The 14,957-nt window shown below is 52.8% G+C and overlaps 1 protein-coding gene across 3 annotated transcripts; it reads right to left on the bottom strand.

The window, feature by feature from the left end:
* Nucleotides 1-683: 683 nt before the first annotated feature.
* TAC4 (tachykinin precursor 4) lies at nt 684-13,368 on the bottom strand. Of its 3 annotated transcripts, XM_063628830.1 has the most exons (5): nt 10,409-13,368; nt 6,573-6,666; nt 4,048-4,080; nt 2,225-2,288; nt 684-1,057 (listed from the first exon to the last, which is right to left on the bottom strand). In XM_063628830.1, the coding sequence occupies exons 1-5, from the start codon at nt 10,529-10,531 to the stop codon at nt 1,045-1,047; spliced, it is 327 nt and encodes a 108-aa protein (XP_063484900.1). In that variant the 5' UTR covers nt 10,532-13,368; the 3' UTR covers nt 684-1,044. The 3 variants fall into 3 exon arrangements, with proteins under 3 accessions (XP_063484900.1, XP_063484901.1, XP_063484902.1); XM_063628831.1 differs by lacking the exon at nt 2,225-2,288 and having other exon boundaries at nt 1,026-1,057; nt 10,421-13,368; XM_063628832.1 differs by lacking the exons at nt 2,225-2,288; nt 4,048-4,080 and having other exon boundaries at nt 1,026-1,057; nt 10,421-13,368.
* Nucleotides 13,369-14,957: the final 1,589 nt, after the last annotated feature.

Raw genomic sequence — 14,957 nt, 5'->3', positions numbered from 1 at the left:
GTGAGCCTCCTTTACTGCTGGACCCACACACAATTCCCAGTGCATTCCTTGGTTCAGCACCTCCACATTTAGGACCTAGGTTTGCCTCCAGGATTTCATGCTGGCTCATGTGCTGCTTTCTAAGGGGTCCTCTGTGTCCCACCTGCCTGTAAACTGCTATTGCAGGGACAGTTGCCTCCTCAGTCTGGGGCTCCCTGAGGTTGGGAGCTGTTTTGCTCTTCTAAGGTGCTCAAGAATGGGGCTGTGTCTTAACCACAAGGCAGTTAGTTGAAGGGTCACTTTATACAAGACAATTGAATAACCTGGGACCCTGTTCTCCGAGTCAGAAGACACATGGATTTGAGCCCTTGAGATCATGTCTGTGAGTAGGGAGAGGGTGTCTTCTTTCAGGCTGGGGCTTCAGAGGACCCTAAAGAGAAGAAAGACCCCTTGTTTTCAAATCCCTTCCCTTCCAAAATGCCTACAATACCTTCCCATCCTGTCTTGGTCTCTTTCCTGTTTCTGTCATCCTTACCTGTGTCCCAAGCCTGTTTTCCCACCTGGGGGCAGGACCAGGGCTGTTCAGTATTTCTCTGCGATTCTGCAAAAGGACTCTTGGCCTGTTGACATACCAGTGAGGCCACTGAACAGGCTACAGAGCCCAGGCCATTCCTGCCCTCTGCTGTGCACCAGAGAAGGAGCCGTTCACTGGTCACTCATTTATTGAGCACCTACTGTGTGCTAGGCACAGGATACAGAGTGTGCGAGTCTCCTCACTGCTGTGCAGTGAGATGCCAGCTCTGAGTGTCAGGGAGGGCAGAGTCAATGCAGCTTGCAACGGCGAAGTTGTGCATTTATGCAGGACTGCTGCCTGACACGGAGAGTCCAGGAAGAAGCCCAGTGGGTTCAGTGTGGGCCTTGTGTGAAGTGCCAGCGATGAGGACACGAGACACAGAGAAGAGAGTTGGCCTGCCGGCTTGTCAGCTGTGACATCCAGGTAGGAAGAAGTGGCACCGTGTCCTCTGGGAAGTCTTTGGTGGGGGCTTTTACTCTGAACCTTGGGCCTCATCCTCTCTGCCTGGGGAGAGTTTGGTATATGAACCATGGTTAGTGGGGCGTCTTGTCTGGCTCCTCCACCCTTAGAAGTCTTCCCTAGTTGCATTGAAGGCCTTCATCTTCCTAACCCCTCTCTCCTGTCTGGAGATATCTAGGGCAATGGAATTACAGGCTCATCTGTCATATCTTCCATTATTCAATTGCTAATGCCTCCAGAGCATGGACGGAGCCCACCCTCAGTTATCCTCTTTAAAGGTGGGGAAGGCTATCCAAGAATCCTGGGAACATGGCAGGTGACATGGACTAGGAAGCAGGAGACACAGTTTAGTCCTGGCTCTGTTATCGGCTCACTGTGTGACTTTGGGCCAGTAGCTTTCCATCTCTGAAAAATGATGACTGACTCCTAATATTCCTGCCCACATCATGCATGGAGGAACATTCATCTCTATTTGTTATTGAGGTGACTTCCATGGCTATTGAATGGAATGAGTCGAGCAGGTGTTTTATCAGGGGTGCTAGGGAGGCGAGGGGTCCAGAAGTCTGCAGCTCGGGTGGAAGAGGTTAGGCACTAGGGAAGGCAGACCGGAGCTCAGTGTCTGTGACCTGCCGGGGCGCCCACTGCCCGCTCACTTGAGCTGTGACCTTTCCCCAACCTGATTGATTTACCTACTTTCATGCCTGGTCCTCTGGAACCATTGGGGGCGTGGCCTCTGTTAGAAAGTGTGAGCTGGTAACTGCTTATGGTGTTATTCCTCCCAGAGTGATCTGCACTTATTTACAGTTGTTGAAGGCAGAAAATCTCTGAAGACTAAAGACATGACCCTGTAATGATCAATGATTAGAGCTTTGCAAACAGTGAGGGAATAGGGGATGTTCCAAGGTCTGGAAAACTAGGCATCAGTCCCCGTGGTTTCAGCTGGCCCTGAGGGGCAGGGGTGGGGGCAGGGCAGAGTGTGCCTGGGTGTGTCATGGGTGGGGAGGGTGCAGCTTCTGGGCCACAGCAATTTCAGTCTTGGATCATCAAAGGGACCACCTCCTTGCACTCAACTTCGTCCCCTGGGGGCCTCCCCATGATGGCTTGTGGGGAGCCTGTCTGTCTAGCTGCCCAGCCCCCACCTTGGAGACTGGCAGCAAAGTGTCTAGCCATTTTCCCATGATGCCCTTGCAACCACCAGCACTCCTTGCCTACCTTCTGTGGACAGGCTTCTCTTGCCCAGGAGGGGGCAGCTGACACATGTGTTGCAGCTGACACGCTGGCAGTGGGAGAGAGAAGTAGTAGAGAAGAGAGAGGCAGCAGAGGTAGGCTGTCTTGGGAACCAGGGAAGGGCGGGGCCAGGGCCAGGGCTGGGGCCTTGCAAATGGAATCATTTCTCTGTCATCCCGAGAGGCGAGGAAACACCATGGACTGATTAATTTATTCACTGGTTCATTCATTGATTCCCTCCTCCCCCTCCTCCATTCTCCCTCTGCTCTCCCTTCACAAACACCTAGCGGTGCTTCTAACAGGCAGAAACTGCTGGGAACTGGAGATACAGAGGCGACAGCAGACCTGATGCCTGCCTGTTGGGGGGCTTCCAGTCTGGGGACACCAGCCAGCCATGTGACCCAGCAAGACAGTGTAGTGCAGTGTGCCAGGAACAGGGTCGCGCTAGGCCATGGAGACAAGCTCTGTCTGTGTAGGGCAGGAGGTCAGGGAAGGAGAGCTGGTTAGGATGGGGCTAGGAGTCAAGTCAGTGAGGCAGGCCTGAAGGATGTGGTGAGTCGCATTAGGGGACTAGACTTGGTCTTGAGAGCACTGAGGGAGTGGAGGGTACAGTTTGGTTTCTTTTCTTTTCTTCTCTTCTGTTCTGTTCTCCTCTCTCTCTCGCTCTCTCTCTCTCTCTCTCTCCCTCCCCCTCCCTCCCTCCCTCTCTCTCCCTCCCTCCCTCTCTCTCTGTCTCCCTCCCTCCCTCTCTCTCTCTTCTTTCTTTCTTCTTTCTTTCCTTTTGAGATGGAGTCTCGCTCTTGTCGCCCAGGCTGGAATGCAGTGGCGTGATCTCGGCTCACTGCAACCTCTGCCTCGTGGGTTCAAGCGATTCTCCTGCCTCAGCCTCCCAAGTAGCTGGGATTACAGGCACCTGCCACCACGCCGGGCTAATTTTTATATTTTTAGTAGAGAAAGTGTTTCACCACGTTGGCCAGGCTGGTCTCGAACTCCTGACCTCAGGTGATCCACCCGCCTCAGCTTCCCAAATGCTGGGATTACAGGCGTGAGCCACCACACCCACCCGGCCAGTTGGTTTATTTTCTTTTGATTTTGTTTTTCCCTTTTCACTGCAAGATTTAAGCAGAGTAGTGGCTTCTTAGATTTGTACTTTTTTTTTTTTTTTTGAGACAGAGTCTCCGTCTGTCACCTGGGCTGGACTCGGCTCACTGCAACCCCCGCCTCCTGGGTTCAAGTGATTCTCCAACCTCAGCTTCCGAAGTAGCTGGGACCACAGGCACCTGCCACTACACCAGGCTAACGTTTGCATTTTTAGTTGTATTTTGTATTTTTAGTCACCATGTTGGCCAGGCTGGTCTCGAACTCCTGACCTCAGGTGATCTGGCTGTCTTGGCCTCCCAAAGTGCTGAGATTACAGGCATGAGCCACTGCCTGGCCCAGATTTGTACTTTTAAGATCATCTGGGTGCCATGGTTTGAAGCTTTAAGCACTCTTATCTCTAGTGGTTGACTTTTTTTTTTTTTTTTTCTAATTCCAGGCTTTAGACCTAAGGTAATTTTGAAACGCTGGTCTAACTAGATCCATCACTGTCTATTCCTATCCCTGCAGCCGCTCCTGAGGACTACCCCTCTTAAGGAAAGAACCAGAAAGCCTAGCATGGCCAAACCACACTGGCCCCACCTTTGCACAGCAATGCCAGCCTGGCCTGCCCCTGGCCAGAGCATCTCCCCTCACCCACCTGGTTTGTGCTGAGGACAACTCAACCCTCCCCAGGGGGCATGTTGAGGGCAGGTTTGTGCAGTACTTACCCTTTTTTCTCCTTGGCTGGATCAGAGGTCTTCCTGGGGGAAGGAGAAAGAAGGAATGAGGACTGCGGACTGCACTGCTTCCCTGGGGGCTTGGTGAGGTGGGAAAGGCTCTAGTTCTTTGAGGGTCGGTGCATTGGTGGGTCTTCAGTAGAATTCTAGTCATCCCCAGCTATCCTCTGTGGGAGTAGGAGTGTGCTGGTAGGGGGCAGTGTGGAGTGGCTGGAAGTGCACAGACTTTGGGGTCACTGGCACCTGGTGCCAGCCGGGTGGGCATCCTTGGGAAAAGTGCTTAACCTATCTGAGCCTTAGTTTCCCCGCTTGTGATAAGGGGGGTGTTACTGTGGAGATTTAATCTTTTTTTTTTTTTTTTTGAGAGTCTCACTCTGTCGCCCAGGCTGGAGTGCAGTAGTGTGATCTCGGCTCACTGCAAGCTCCACTTCCCAGGTTCACGCCATTCTCCTGCCTCAGCCTCCTGAGTAGCTGGGACTATGGGCGCCCGCCACCACGCCTGGCTAATTTTTTTTTATTTTTAGTGGAGACGGGGTTTCACCGCATTAGCCAGGATGGTCTCGATCTCCTGACCTCGTGATCTTCCCGCCTCAGCCTCATAGTAGGTGCTCAAGAAGTATTTTCTCTGACATTCCCATCCCCCATTCTTCATGGGTTGTTGGATTTGGAAAAGAAGTTTGAAATGGGCCGGGCGTGTTGGCTCACACCTGTAATCTCAGCACTTTGGGAGTCCGAGGTGGGCAGATTACGAGGTCAGGAATTCGAGACCAGCCAGGCCAACATAGTGAAACCCCATCTCTACTAAAAATACAAAAAATTAGCCAGGCATGGTGGCGGGTGCCTGTAATCTCAACTACTTGGGAGGCTGAGGCAGGAGAATTGCTTGAACCCGGGAGGCAGAGGTTGTAGTGAGCTGAGATCGCGCCATTGCACTCCAGCCTGGGTGACAGTGTGAGACTCCGTCTCAAAAAAAAAAGAAGTCTGAAATGGCTCAGTTCAAAACTCATTTTGTAGAAGAGGAAACTAAGGCCAAAAGTGCTTGGTAACAAGTTGGTTTACTCTATTTTTATATGTGTATTTTTTTTTATTACAAAAGCAGTCCTTGAATACATCCACTATTTTGAAAAGGTTTGTACAAGTAAAATTTAAAGTCTCTCTTCCCTTTCGCCCCCTTTCTCCCCCTCATCTCCACTTCCTGTCCTTGAAGTAACCACTGTTTACAGTTTGATATTTATCCTTCTAGAACTTTCCGCTTGCATTTGCATATCTGTGTGTATGTCGTTTTTTAAAAACAAGTAGGCTCCTCTTGAATATTGATCTGTAACATGCTTTTTACCACTTAACCATGTGTCTTGGAGATCTTTCCATATCTTTCTATGGGTCTGCTTTATTCTCTTTAATGGCCACAAGGGTTAAGGATATGCCTGACAGATTTTGACCATTCCCTGATTGATGGTGTTTATGTTATTTCCGAATTCTTGCTATTACAAGCATGTTGGCAGTGAACACCCTCAGGGCTCATGTAGCAACAGCATGTCTACCTGAGATGCGAGACTCTGGGTCAGAAAGGTAAGCACATTTCCAACTTTCCTGGATATTGCCAACGTATCGTCCAAATAGACAGTGTAAAAGTGCCAGTTTTCACACCAAGCCAACACGGAGCATTACCACTTAAAAAATACAATATTGACAATAAGAGAAAACTGCTTGGTGTGCAGAGTATTTTCTCCTGGTCCCCCGAGGACAGGACTCCTGAATTGAAAGTGCCCTCAGGGAACACAGGTTTAAGTTAGTAATTTTGTTTCAGCCAAAGAAAATTGACTAGAAAGCTTGGCTTGTGGCTTTGCCCACATCCAGACTGGTCTCTAGCTTCATTGCCACTCCCCAGAGTCATCCAGAGCATGGAAGACACCACCCAAGGTGCAGAGCCTGTGCCCCCACTCTTCAGGTGACCGTGCTCCCCATTGTTGGGAACAGCCTGGTTTACACCTGTTGCCTGGTATAATTACTAACACTCCCCAAAGTGTCCTGGTTGGATGCTAATTTCTTTTTTTGAGATGGAGTCTCGCTTTGTCGCCCAGGCTGGAGTGTAGTGGCGTGATCTTGGCTCACTGAACCTCTGCCTCCCGGGTTCAAGCGATTCTACTGCCTCAGCCTCCTGAGTAGCTGGGATTACAGGCACGTACCACCATGCCTGTCTAATTTTTGTATTTTTAATAGAGATGGGGTTTCACCATGTTGGCCAGGCTGGTCTCAAACTCCTGACCTTAAATGGTTTACCCACCTTGGCCTGCCAAAGTGCTGGGATTACAGGCGTGAGCCACTGCCCCCCGGCCTGGATGATAATTTCTGTGGACAGTCTGTGCCACCCCATCTCATGAGCGGCCCCTACTGGACTGGAGTACCTGACCCCAGTTACCCCAAAGTTCCTGGGCTTTGACTTAGGGCCTCTGCTTTATGTTGCAGAACCCACTCAGAACCCCTGCTTGCTGGGCTCCATTGTCATTGTCACTCACCTCCCACTCGCTTCCCCATCAGCCCAAAGAACTGGCTTGCCTTGCCCGTCTTCACCTCCTGCAGCTGTTGCTGAATGCTGGGGCCAGCGCCTTCCTGAAGAAGCAGAGTTAGTGTTAGAGTTGGGAGGTTGTCCAGCAGACGGGGAGGCCAGCCTGGGCAATGGCAATCTCAGGAGTGACAGCTGGTGGTCAGCAGACACTCGCTGTGCACTGGCACTGGGCACTTCTGCATAGTTTACACAGTACTGCACATCCTCGTAATAATAGCTAACATTTCACCTACTATGTTCTGAGCACGTTAATCTAGTAACTAATTTAAACCTCACCAAAACACCATGAAAACAGTACCCTAAGTACTGTTACTGTCATTTTACACATGAAAACGCCGAGACACAGGTTAAAGAATTGTTCGGCTGGGCGCAGTGGCTCACACCTGTAATCCCAGCACTCTGGGAGGCCGAGATGGGTGGGTCGCTTGAGGTCAGCAGTTCGAGATCAGCCTGGCCAACATGGTGAATCCCCGTCTCTAATAAAAATACAAAAATTAGCTGGGCGTGGTGGTAGATACCTGTAATCCCAGCTACTCAGGAGGCTGAGGCAGGAGAATTGCTTGAACCTGGGAGGCAGAGGCTGCAGTGAGCCAAGATCCTGCCCCTGCACTCCTGCCTAGGTGACAGAGCGAGACTCCGTCTCAGAAAGAAAGAATTGTCCAAGGTCACCCAGCTGGGAAGTGAGAGGTGGAACCAGAAGTTGAACTCAGGCTCAAAGGCTGATCTGAAACACTGCAGTCATAATCTCATTTAATCTTCACAACCACCATAGCTAGTAGAAACTATGATTGCCCCCAGCACCCGCATTTTACAGATGGAGAAACTGAAATGTAAGGAGGTTAAGTGACTTGTCCAAGGTCACACAGGAAGAGGCTGAGCCAAGATTCAAAGTCTGACTTCACAGTACCGGTTCTGCTCTATCTTGGGAAGTGTCTCCAACAGATGAGGAGAGGGCAGCCAGTGAACTCACGGTGGGTCCCCAAGAGGCAAGGCAGGACTGCTTCCCCTCCTTATCCCTACTCTAATGCCCACTCACCTCTCTTCCCCAGGCACTTCCCCCATTGTCCCAGATTTCCCTTGCCTTAGAGCCTGGGCCTCCCGGAAGGAAATGGCATGTGGTCTGGGGGTGGAGGCTATTACCCTGGGCAGAGACATTTTAATTGTGCTGATGGCGTCCTCAACCAAAGACTGTGGATTGACATTCTCATTCTTCCATTAGCCTCTGTGACCTTGGCCAAAGCCTTCTCCCTCTCTGACCTTAACCTGAACTTCTGAACTGGGGCTTGCTCAGTTCTGCTGAAAGGGAGAGTTGCTCCCTAGTTGAGTGACAGTGGGTGACATGCATTAGACTGTCTTCACATGTCTGTATCCCCAGTTCCTGGCACTGAGCCTTGCACACATAGGAGCCCAGCACACATGGGACACAGAATGGCGAATGAGGAGTCCTTTCTCTGAGAGTCTGGGAATAGGGAAGGGGCTGGAGTCCCCTTTTCCAGGAAAGCTAAAGATAGGCAAACAGAGCCCTAGAGTAATGCGAGCTGCCTGCCAGGAGGCTGGGAGCTGGGCTTGGATCAGAGGCTCTTTCTTCTATCCCCAGTTTCCCTAGGGGTAGCGCTGGAGCTCCTGGGACCAGCAGGGGCCTGGCTAGGGACGATGTAAACCCTCTTGTTCTCACAACTTGTGTTGTCGCACCTTTCAGGATCAGGAATGGATTGTTTTCTAAGCCTTGGACTAATTCACTCACTTCCCATCTGCTTCCCTCCCACCCCACCAGGATGTCAGTAGCTGGGGCAGCTATCTTGAGCCGGAGTCACCCAGCCTGGCCAAGAACTGGAAAAATCTCTTTGGAGATTTGGACCCATTTCTGAAAAGCTCATGAAAACCACTTTGCATTGGCGTTAAGAGGCAGCCTTCAGGTGCAAGCTGGAGAGAATGGCCACTTATGAATTCAATAGGACTGACCTTTCTCCTCCACTAGGTTTCTGTGCCTGGCGGGGGAGCGGGGGGCGGGCATTCAGAGACATTCGTTCCCATTCACTCTGAAAGGACTCCTGCCCCCACCCAGAGCCCTCCATATACATTTAACCCAAATCCCCAACTCCAGTGATGACTACAGGTTGGGGGAACCCCAAGAGCAAGGGAGGTAAGTGATGCAATCATGCCCCATTCCTGTTACCTCATTATTTTTTTTTTTTTTTTTTTGAGACAGGGTCTCGCTCTGTTGCCCAGGTTGGAGTGCAGAGGCACAAGCACGACTCACTGCAGCCTCAATTTCCCGGGCCCCAGTGATCCTCCCACCTCAGCCTTTTGAGTAGCTGGGGCCACAGATGTGCATCATCATGCCTGGCAAATTTTGTTTATGTTTTGTAGAGATGGGGTCTTTCTATGTTGCCCAGGCTGATCTTGAACTCCTGGCCTCCAGCAGTCCTTCTGCCTCTGCCTCCCAAAATCCTGGGATTACAAGCATGAGACTCCACAGCCGGCCTTCACTTATATTATGCTTAGCATCCCACAGTGTTTGTAAGTTCTTCCTGACTTCTAACCCAGGCTCTCCTCCCATATTCCAAGCCCTGTATTTTGGGAAGCAGAGGGATATGATATTAAAGGAGAGTGAAAGGAGAATAAGGATTAGACCCAGCTGCAGGATGAGGTGCTTTTGGGAGGCGGTCCAGCAGCACTAGTTGAAGTTTTTAACGTTTCCCATGGGGCTGCGTAGTGAGGCCCCATCACCCAGCAAGGCTTCTGTCTCTAGACCAGGTACCCTGATGTTTGGCACTGACTCTATAAAGCATGTCAAAGCTGGAGAAAAGCCTTGGGGGGGTCACTTCCCTCCTCCGTTTTGCAGGTGAGGAAACTGATGTCCAGAAAGCAGCAGGCGTCAGTGGAGACACTCCTAGCCCTGCTACCTTCTCCTCACTGCACACACTTCCAGGTTCAGACAAACCGGAAAGGAAACCCACCATGCAGGACTGTCCATGTGATGGCTCTTCCTGTGGCTCCATTTCTAAGCACCTCCAAGGACCTCACCATGGCCCAGGACCGCAAGCCAAGGCCACCCCAGTGTCCTTACCATCCTGGGAATGGGAGGAGCCAGGCCCAGCCTTGTCCTGTCTGCCCCCCTGGAAGCCCTCCCTGAGCACTGGCCTCTTATTTACCCGTCTTTGTCTCTGGCCTGTTGGTAGCTGTCCCTTGTCTGATTAGGGAACCCCTGAGGTCAGGATCTTTGCCTCCCCAATCAGATTGTCAGGCAGGAGTGGGGGTAGTGCAGATGCTGGGTCATTTCTACATGTGAGACCAAATAGTGGTCCTGTTTAAGTTGATCCCCTTGAAAAAAAATTCTGGAAAAGCTCCTCAGATGCACAGATACACAGAATCAGACCTTGGGCAAAGTGTGTAGTTGTGCTTTTGAAGCTGTGCAACCTTGGACAAACTACTTGACTTCTCTGTGCCTCAGTTTCCTTATCTGTGAAATGGGGAGTAGTCATGATACCTTCCCCATGAGGTTGATGGGAGGATTGAGTTAATATTTATAAAGCATTTCAGACAGTGCCAGAAATATACTGTGTGTTAAATAAGCATTTCTTACACACACACACACACACACACACCCACACACACTTCGGAGTTCTGCCAGGCCAGGGCTCATAGCCTTGAATCTACCCATGATAGAGAGTCAGACAACTTGCCTTGCAGGCTGCCTGCTCTCCCAGCAGCCATGCAGGGGATCTTCTGCCTCTGCACTGCCGATTATCCCCTGCCTTGGTCAGTGCCTCTCTCCAAAAGTACCTCCAAGGCCACCGTTATCCAGGTCTCTGCTTCAGTGCTGAGTGTCTGTTCCTCTCCACCATCACCTGCCACAGTGCACACGGACAGCTCCATCAGGAGAAGCAGGGCAAGGCAAGGCAGCATGGTGAGCCTGCACTGTCCTGGAACCTCTGGGAGCCACTCTCAGCCTGAAGACGCCTCCTGCAGGCTTTGGTTTGCTCTTTGGCTCCCTGAGTGTAGGTAGGGGAAACTCCCCCTGTTTTCTGGTCCTTCCAGCTGTTCCTGATTGCTTCCTTCAGCTTAACTGATCCCCAGGCCAGTTTCTGTGACTCCCCTCCCTCCCTGGCTGGACAGACCAATGATATTAGGAGCTGCTCAGGAGGAGGGATCAGACCTCTTCCACTGCTGCCCCCTAACATTTGATCCCAGGGCTTAACACTCTGATGCAACACCTGCCTCACCTTTGGCTGTTTCCCTGGTGGCAGGTGCACAGTGGGGCAGTGTGTGGGACCTGGAGCTTGCAGCTTCCAGGCTGGAAACCCTGAGGGGAACTTCTCATCTTAGACATAAGGGAGGGGGCCATATGCCTTCTCCCTACCTGGTGCTCTGCTCCCCTGTACAGAGAGGCCTCTCCCTGGAAATTAGCAGTATCCCCTTTCTGTCTCCTCTTCCTGTCTTTGAGCCCCCTCCTCTCCAGCTTTCTTCTCCATCAATAGTCCCTGTGTGAGCAAAAGAACACATGTCTTGCTCTAAGAGAAATAACACATTGCTTAAAGAAATGAGGCTCCTCACAAGTGGGAATTGGGATTTGCCAGAAAAATGGCTGCAGGTTTCAAGCATCATTGGCTCTAAATGATCTTTCCCCTGTTGTCAAAGTGATCTTTCTAAGTCCCTAAACTGACTTGTCTCTCCTGCTTCCAGTGTCTCCTCACTGCCATTGAGTGAATTCAAGTTCCCTAGTGTGGCGTTCATGGTCCTTCATTTAGTTCATTTAGTTCTTCCCTCTCACCTATCCACCCAGATCCATTCATCCATCTATCCACTCATCGGTCTAGAACAAGGGCTCTGTGGTCACAGAGGCCTGGATTCCAAATAGCTGTGTGACTTTAGGCACGTTGCTTAACTCTTCTCGAGAATCCTCGTCTGTAAAACAGGATTAATAATAGCACTTGTTTCCAAAGTTTGAGGATGAAATGAGAGAATGCCCTGGAGCACTTAGCATAATGCGTGATGGTCAATATTTACCACCTGCTGACCTTTTTTTTTTTTTTTTTTTTTTGAGACGGAGTCTGGCTCTGTTGCCCAGGCTGGAGTGCAGTGGCACGATCTCAGCTCACTGCAGCCTCTGCCTCCTGGATCAGGAGGTCTAGGTCTAGGCATCCTCCTCCTGGATCAGGCAGGATTCTCCTGCCTCAGCCCCTGAGTAGCTGGGATTACAGGCGCCCGCCACCACACCCGGTTAATTTTTGTATTTTAGTAGAGACAGGGTTTCATCATGTTGGTCAGGCTGGTCTTCAACTGCCAACCTCAGGTGATCGCCTGCCTCGGCCTCCCAAAGTGCTGGGATTACAGGCATGAGCCACCGCACCTGGCTTGACCATTATTACTGTTACTATTATCGGCATTGGGTGAGGCAGTGGGTGGTAGAAGATGAGTAAGACACTGATCCTGTAGCATCTCACAGTTCAGGCACAGTTGGCAGATAAGCTACGTTTGGTTTGACATGTGCCAGCATGGCGGTGGGAGCAAGGGAAAGGCACGTGCTCCTTCCCAGTCCACCCCTACCCCTGTTCCAGGAAAGGCTGTTGCCTCTGCTGGACCTCCCTTTCTGCCTGGTGAACTCCCATTCATTCTTAAAGATCCAGCTTAATACTCGCCTCTTCCATAGAATTCTTCTGTCTCTATTCCTGTCTCTAGCAAGAAGTAATTGGCTCCTTTTGCCAACATCTCCCACTTGGATCTCTATGGCTTCCCACGGGCCTCTATGTGAGGTTGTGCAGGTTGTGTCCTGCACAAGGCTGGCTGCGGAGGGGGCCAGTGGATGTGAAACGCATCCCCAGCTCTGCTCACTGATCTGTGCAGCCTAGCTCGGGGTGTTCACCCCTGGAAGAAGAAGCTTGGCTCCAGTTCTCCCAAAAGGGACAGCTGGGCTGAGGGCATCTCTGCCAGTCAGCCATGTGGTTGACTTTGCCATGAGCTCCCTGAGAGTAAGGCTGTGATAGATGTGTGTTTGGCATACAGTAGGTCCTTAAACCCGCACTCACCCTGAATCCAGGCCAGCCAAGTCCGAGGTGATTAAGGGTAAGTATGGAGTGTTTGAGGGAGGACTCCCCCCTCCCCCCACCCACTTTCAGGAATCTTTTTGGTGGGTTCTAAACTGGAAGGCTTCAGAATCCCCGAATTTGCTAAAATGCAGCTTCCCCAGCTTAACCGAATTCCCAGGCAGCCGGTCCTGGCTTGTGGGTTACTCCCAACTCTGCAGGGAGGTAGTCCCCCAGCCTTCCACTGAGCTCCCCCAAGCGCAGGACACCTGAAGCCTCACGCTCCATTTGGGGTTTTCCATTGTCATTAACAGGTCTTCCTTAGAGGAAACAAAATGTTGCCTTTCATCCTCTTGGTTTCACAAGTGTGGAAACTGAAGCAGGCCGGGCTTGCTGTAGGATACACAGAATTCATTGGCTCACTAGCTTGGACCCCCCAGCCAGCTCCTTCCCACCTTCCAGTGGGGCCTTACCCACAGGGCTTCAGGCAGAATCACAGCCTGGGCCTCTGGACAGGGGAGATGGCTTTCCATTCTCCCTATGCAGATGGGGTGACTTTAGTCTCTGCTGAGTGTCTGAGCCTTAGTTTTCTCCATCTGCAAATTGAAGCTGGCCCTCGTAGTGTGTAGTAAAGATTTCATGAATTCCTGCCGGTAAAACGTTCAGCAGAGTCCCTGGCACACAGCATGCGCTCAGTTAACCCTAACTTAATTGCTGTGATGAGGAGGAGGAGGATGATTTTATTCCTTCGAAGGAGCGCTGGTCTCCTGGCCCCCTCTCAGGCTCACGACCTCGCCAGCGCCAGAGCCATACTGCAAGATCCCGACCTCGTCGGCGCCAGAGCCGTCCTGCATGAGGCAGGATGTGGTGGGCGCACAGCAGGGACGAGGCGGGGGACACGAGGCAGAAAGGAGAGGGCGACGGGAAGCAGGCAGAGAAAACCCAAAAGGTCCGGAAGGCTGGGAGGGAGGCAGGGCACAGGCTGGAAACCGCGGCTATTTGCAGCGTCGCCCTCGGGCTGCGGTCAGGCTGGCGCTGGCAGTCCCGGCGGCCGAGCCCGTCGCCCCTCCCGATGCCCTCGGCCACCCGGGCACGGCCCTGGTCTGTGCGTCCAGCTCCGCCCGGTCCCCGCGGCCCCGGCGGCGGGTGGGCTGCGGCGCTGCCGCCAGAGGAGGGACCCGGCAGATCCGGGGTGGGCTGGGGGAGGGCCGTGCGCAAGTCGGGGTGCGACCCCCAGGTGAGCCGGGCTAGGGGCGGCGTGCGACCCCCGGCGGGGTATGTCGCGGCGGTGGCGCCCCGCGGGAGCCGGGCCGGGGGCGGGTCGCGGCCGCGGTGAGGCTCCCCGGGCGCCGGGTGGGCGCAGGATTGCTAAACGCTGCGGTTTGGCTAAGATTGCGGAGCCGAGAAGAGAAAGGGCGCAGGAGGGAGGGATTTAAAACAAAACCAAAGGGCGGGGGGGAAGCAGAGGGAGAACAGAGAAGAGGGAAACGTGAGATGAGGGCGGATGCGGGCAGGAAGCTGACGTTTCCTGAACGCCGCCTCCAGCCAAAGTCGGTGCGTGATGGGCCCATTTTATAGGCCGGCGCTGGGAGAAGGCCGCCAGCCACTAAGGGGCAGAGGCGGGATTCGAACCTAGACCTATCTGCCGCTCGCGGGCTCTTTCATCTTGACTGAGGAGCGCGAACCCGAGGGAGTGGGGCTTGGCAGGGGCTGGGAGGCGAGGCGGAAGGGAGAGGGCTCGGTGGGGGGTCATGACTGCCTGGTGGGGACCCTGGGGACAGGGGCAGCCGCAGGTTGACGATCTGGGTTCCTTCACCGACCACGCACGAAGGGTGGGGGGAGGGCTGCTTCAGTCTTTCCCGCGCCCCTCCAGCGCCCCCACGTGGAAGCTTCTGACCACCTCGTTTCCCCTCCCAGAGCGCCGGCGTGGCGAGATCCAGGCTGGGCTGGAGCTGGGTCCTGGACTTGGAAAGGCTTGTACCTGGATAGAGGGACAGGAGATAAAGGAGGGGCAGGGCTGCCACGGGCAGGGGGCCTGGGTGTCCTCGGGCACGTACTGCGGCCCTTCTAGTGGCGGGGAGGGTGGTGGGTAAAGGTAGCCAGGAGTGCTTGGCTGGGACTTTGCACCCTGTGCTTGGCCCTTTCCCACTGTGATGGTTTAAGACTTAGGAAAAAACAACTCTTGCCCCAAGTCTTTGAGGTTCCTTTCATGCATTCATTCACTGATTCTGGATTTACTGAACACCTTTAAATGAGAGTTGCATGCGAACCCAGTTGAAAGAAATGGGGGGCTGGGCACAATGGCTCAC

Source organism: Symphalangus syndactylus, chromosome 20 (assembly GCF_028878055.3).
Source record: "Symphalangus syndactylus isolate Jambi chromosome 20, NHGRI_mSymSyn1-v2.1_pri, whole genome shotgun sequence".
Taxonomy (NCBI): Eukaryota; Metazoa; Chordata; class Mammalia; order Primates; family Hylobatidae; genus Symphalangus; species Symphalangus syndactylus.
Note: the sequence above shows the minus strand (reverse complement) of the source record. Positions and strands in the feature narration are given on the sequence as shown.

Coding starts and splice junctions, on each gene's coding strand:
- TAC4 (XM_063628830.1), bottom strand. CDS start 10,531: ATGCTGCCTTGCCTTGCCCTGCTTCTCCTGATGGAGCTGTCCGTGTGC. Junction 4,081..6,572: donor GATGGGGAAGCGAGTGGGAG/GTGAGTGACAAT, acceptor TCCTTCCCCCAG/GAAGACCTCTGATCCAGCCA. Junction 2,289..4,047: donor CCAGCCAAGGAGAAAAAAGG/GTAAGTACTGCA, acceptor TCCCACTGCCAG/CGTGTCAGCTGCAACACATG.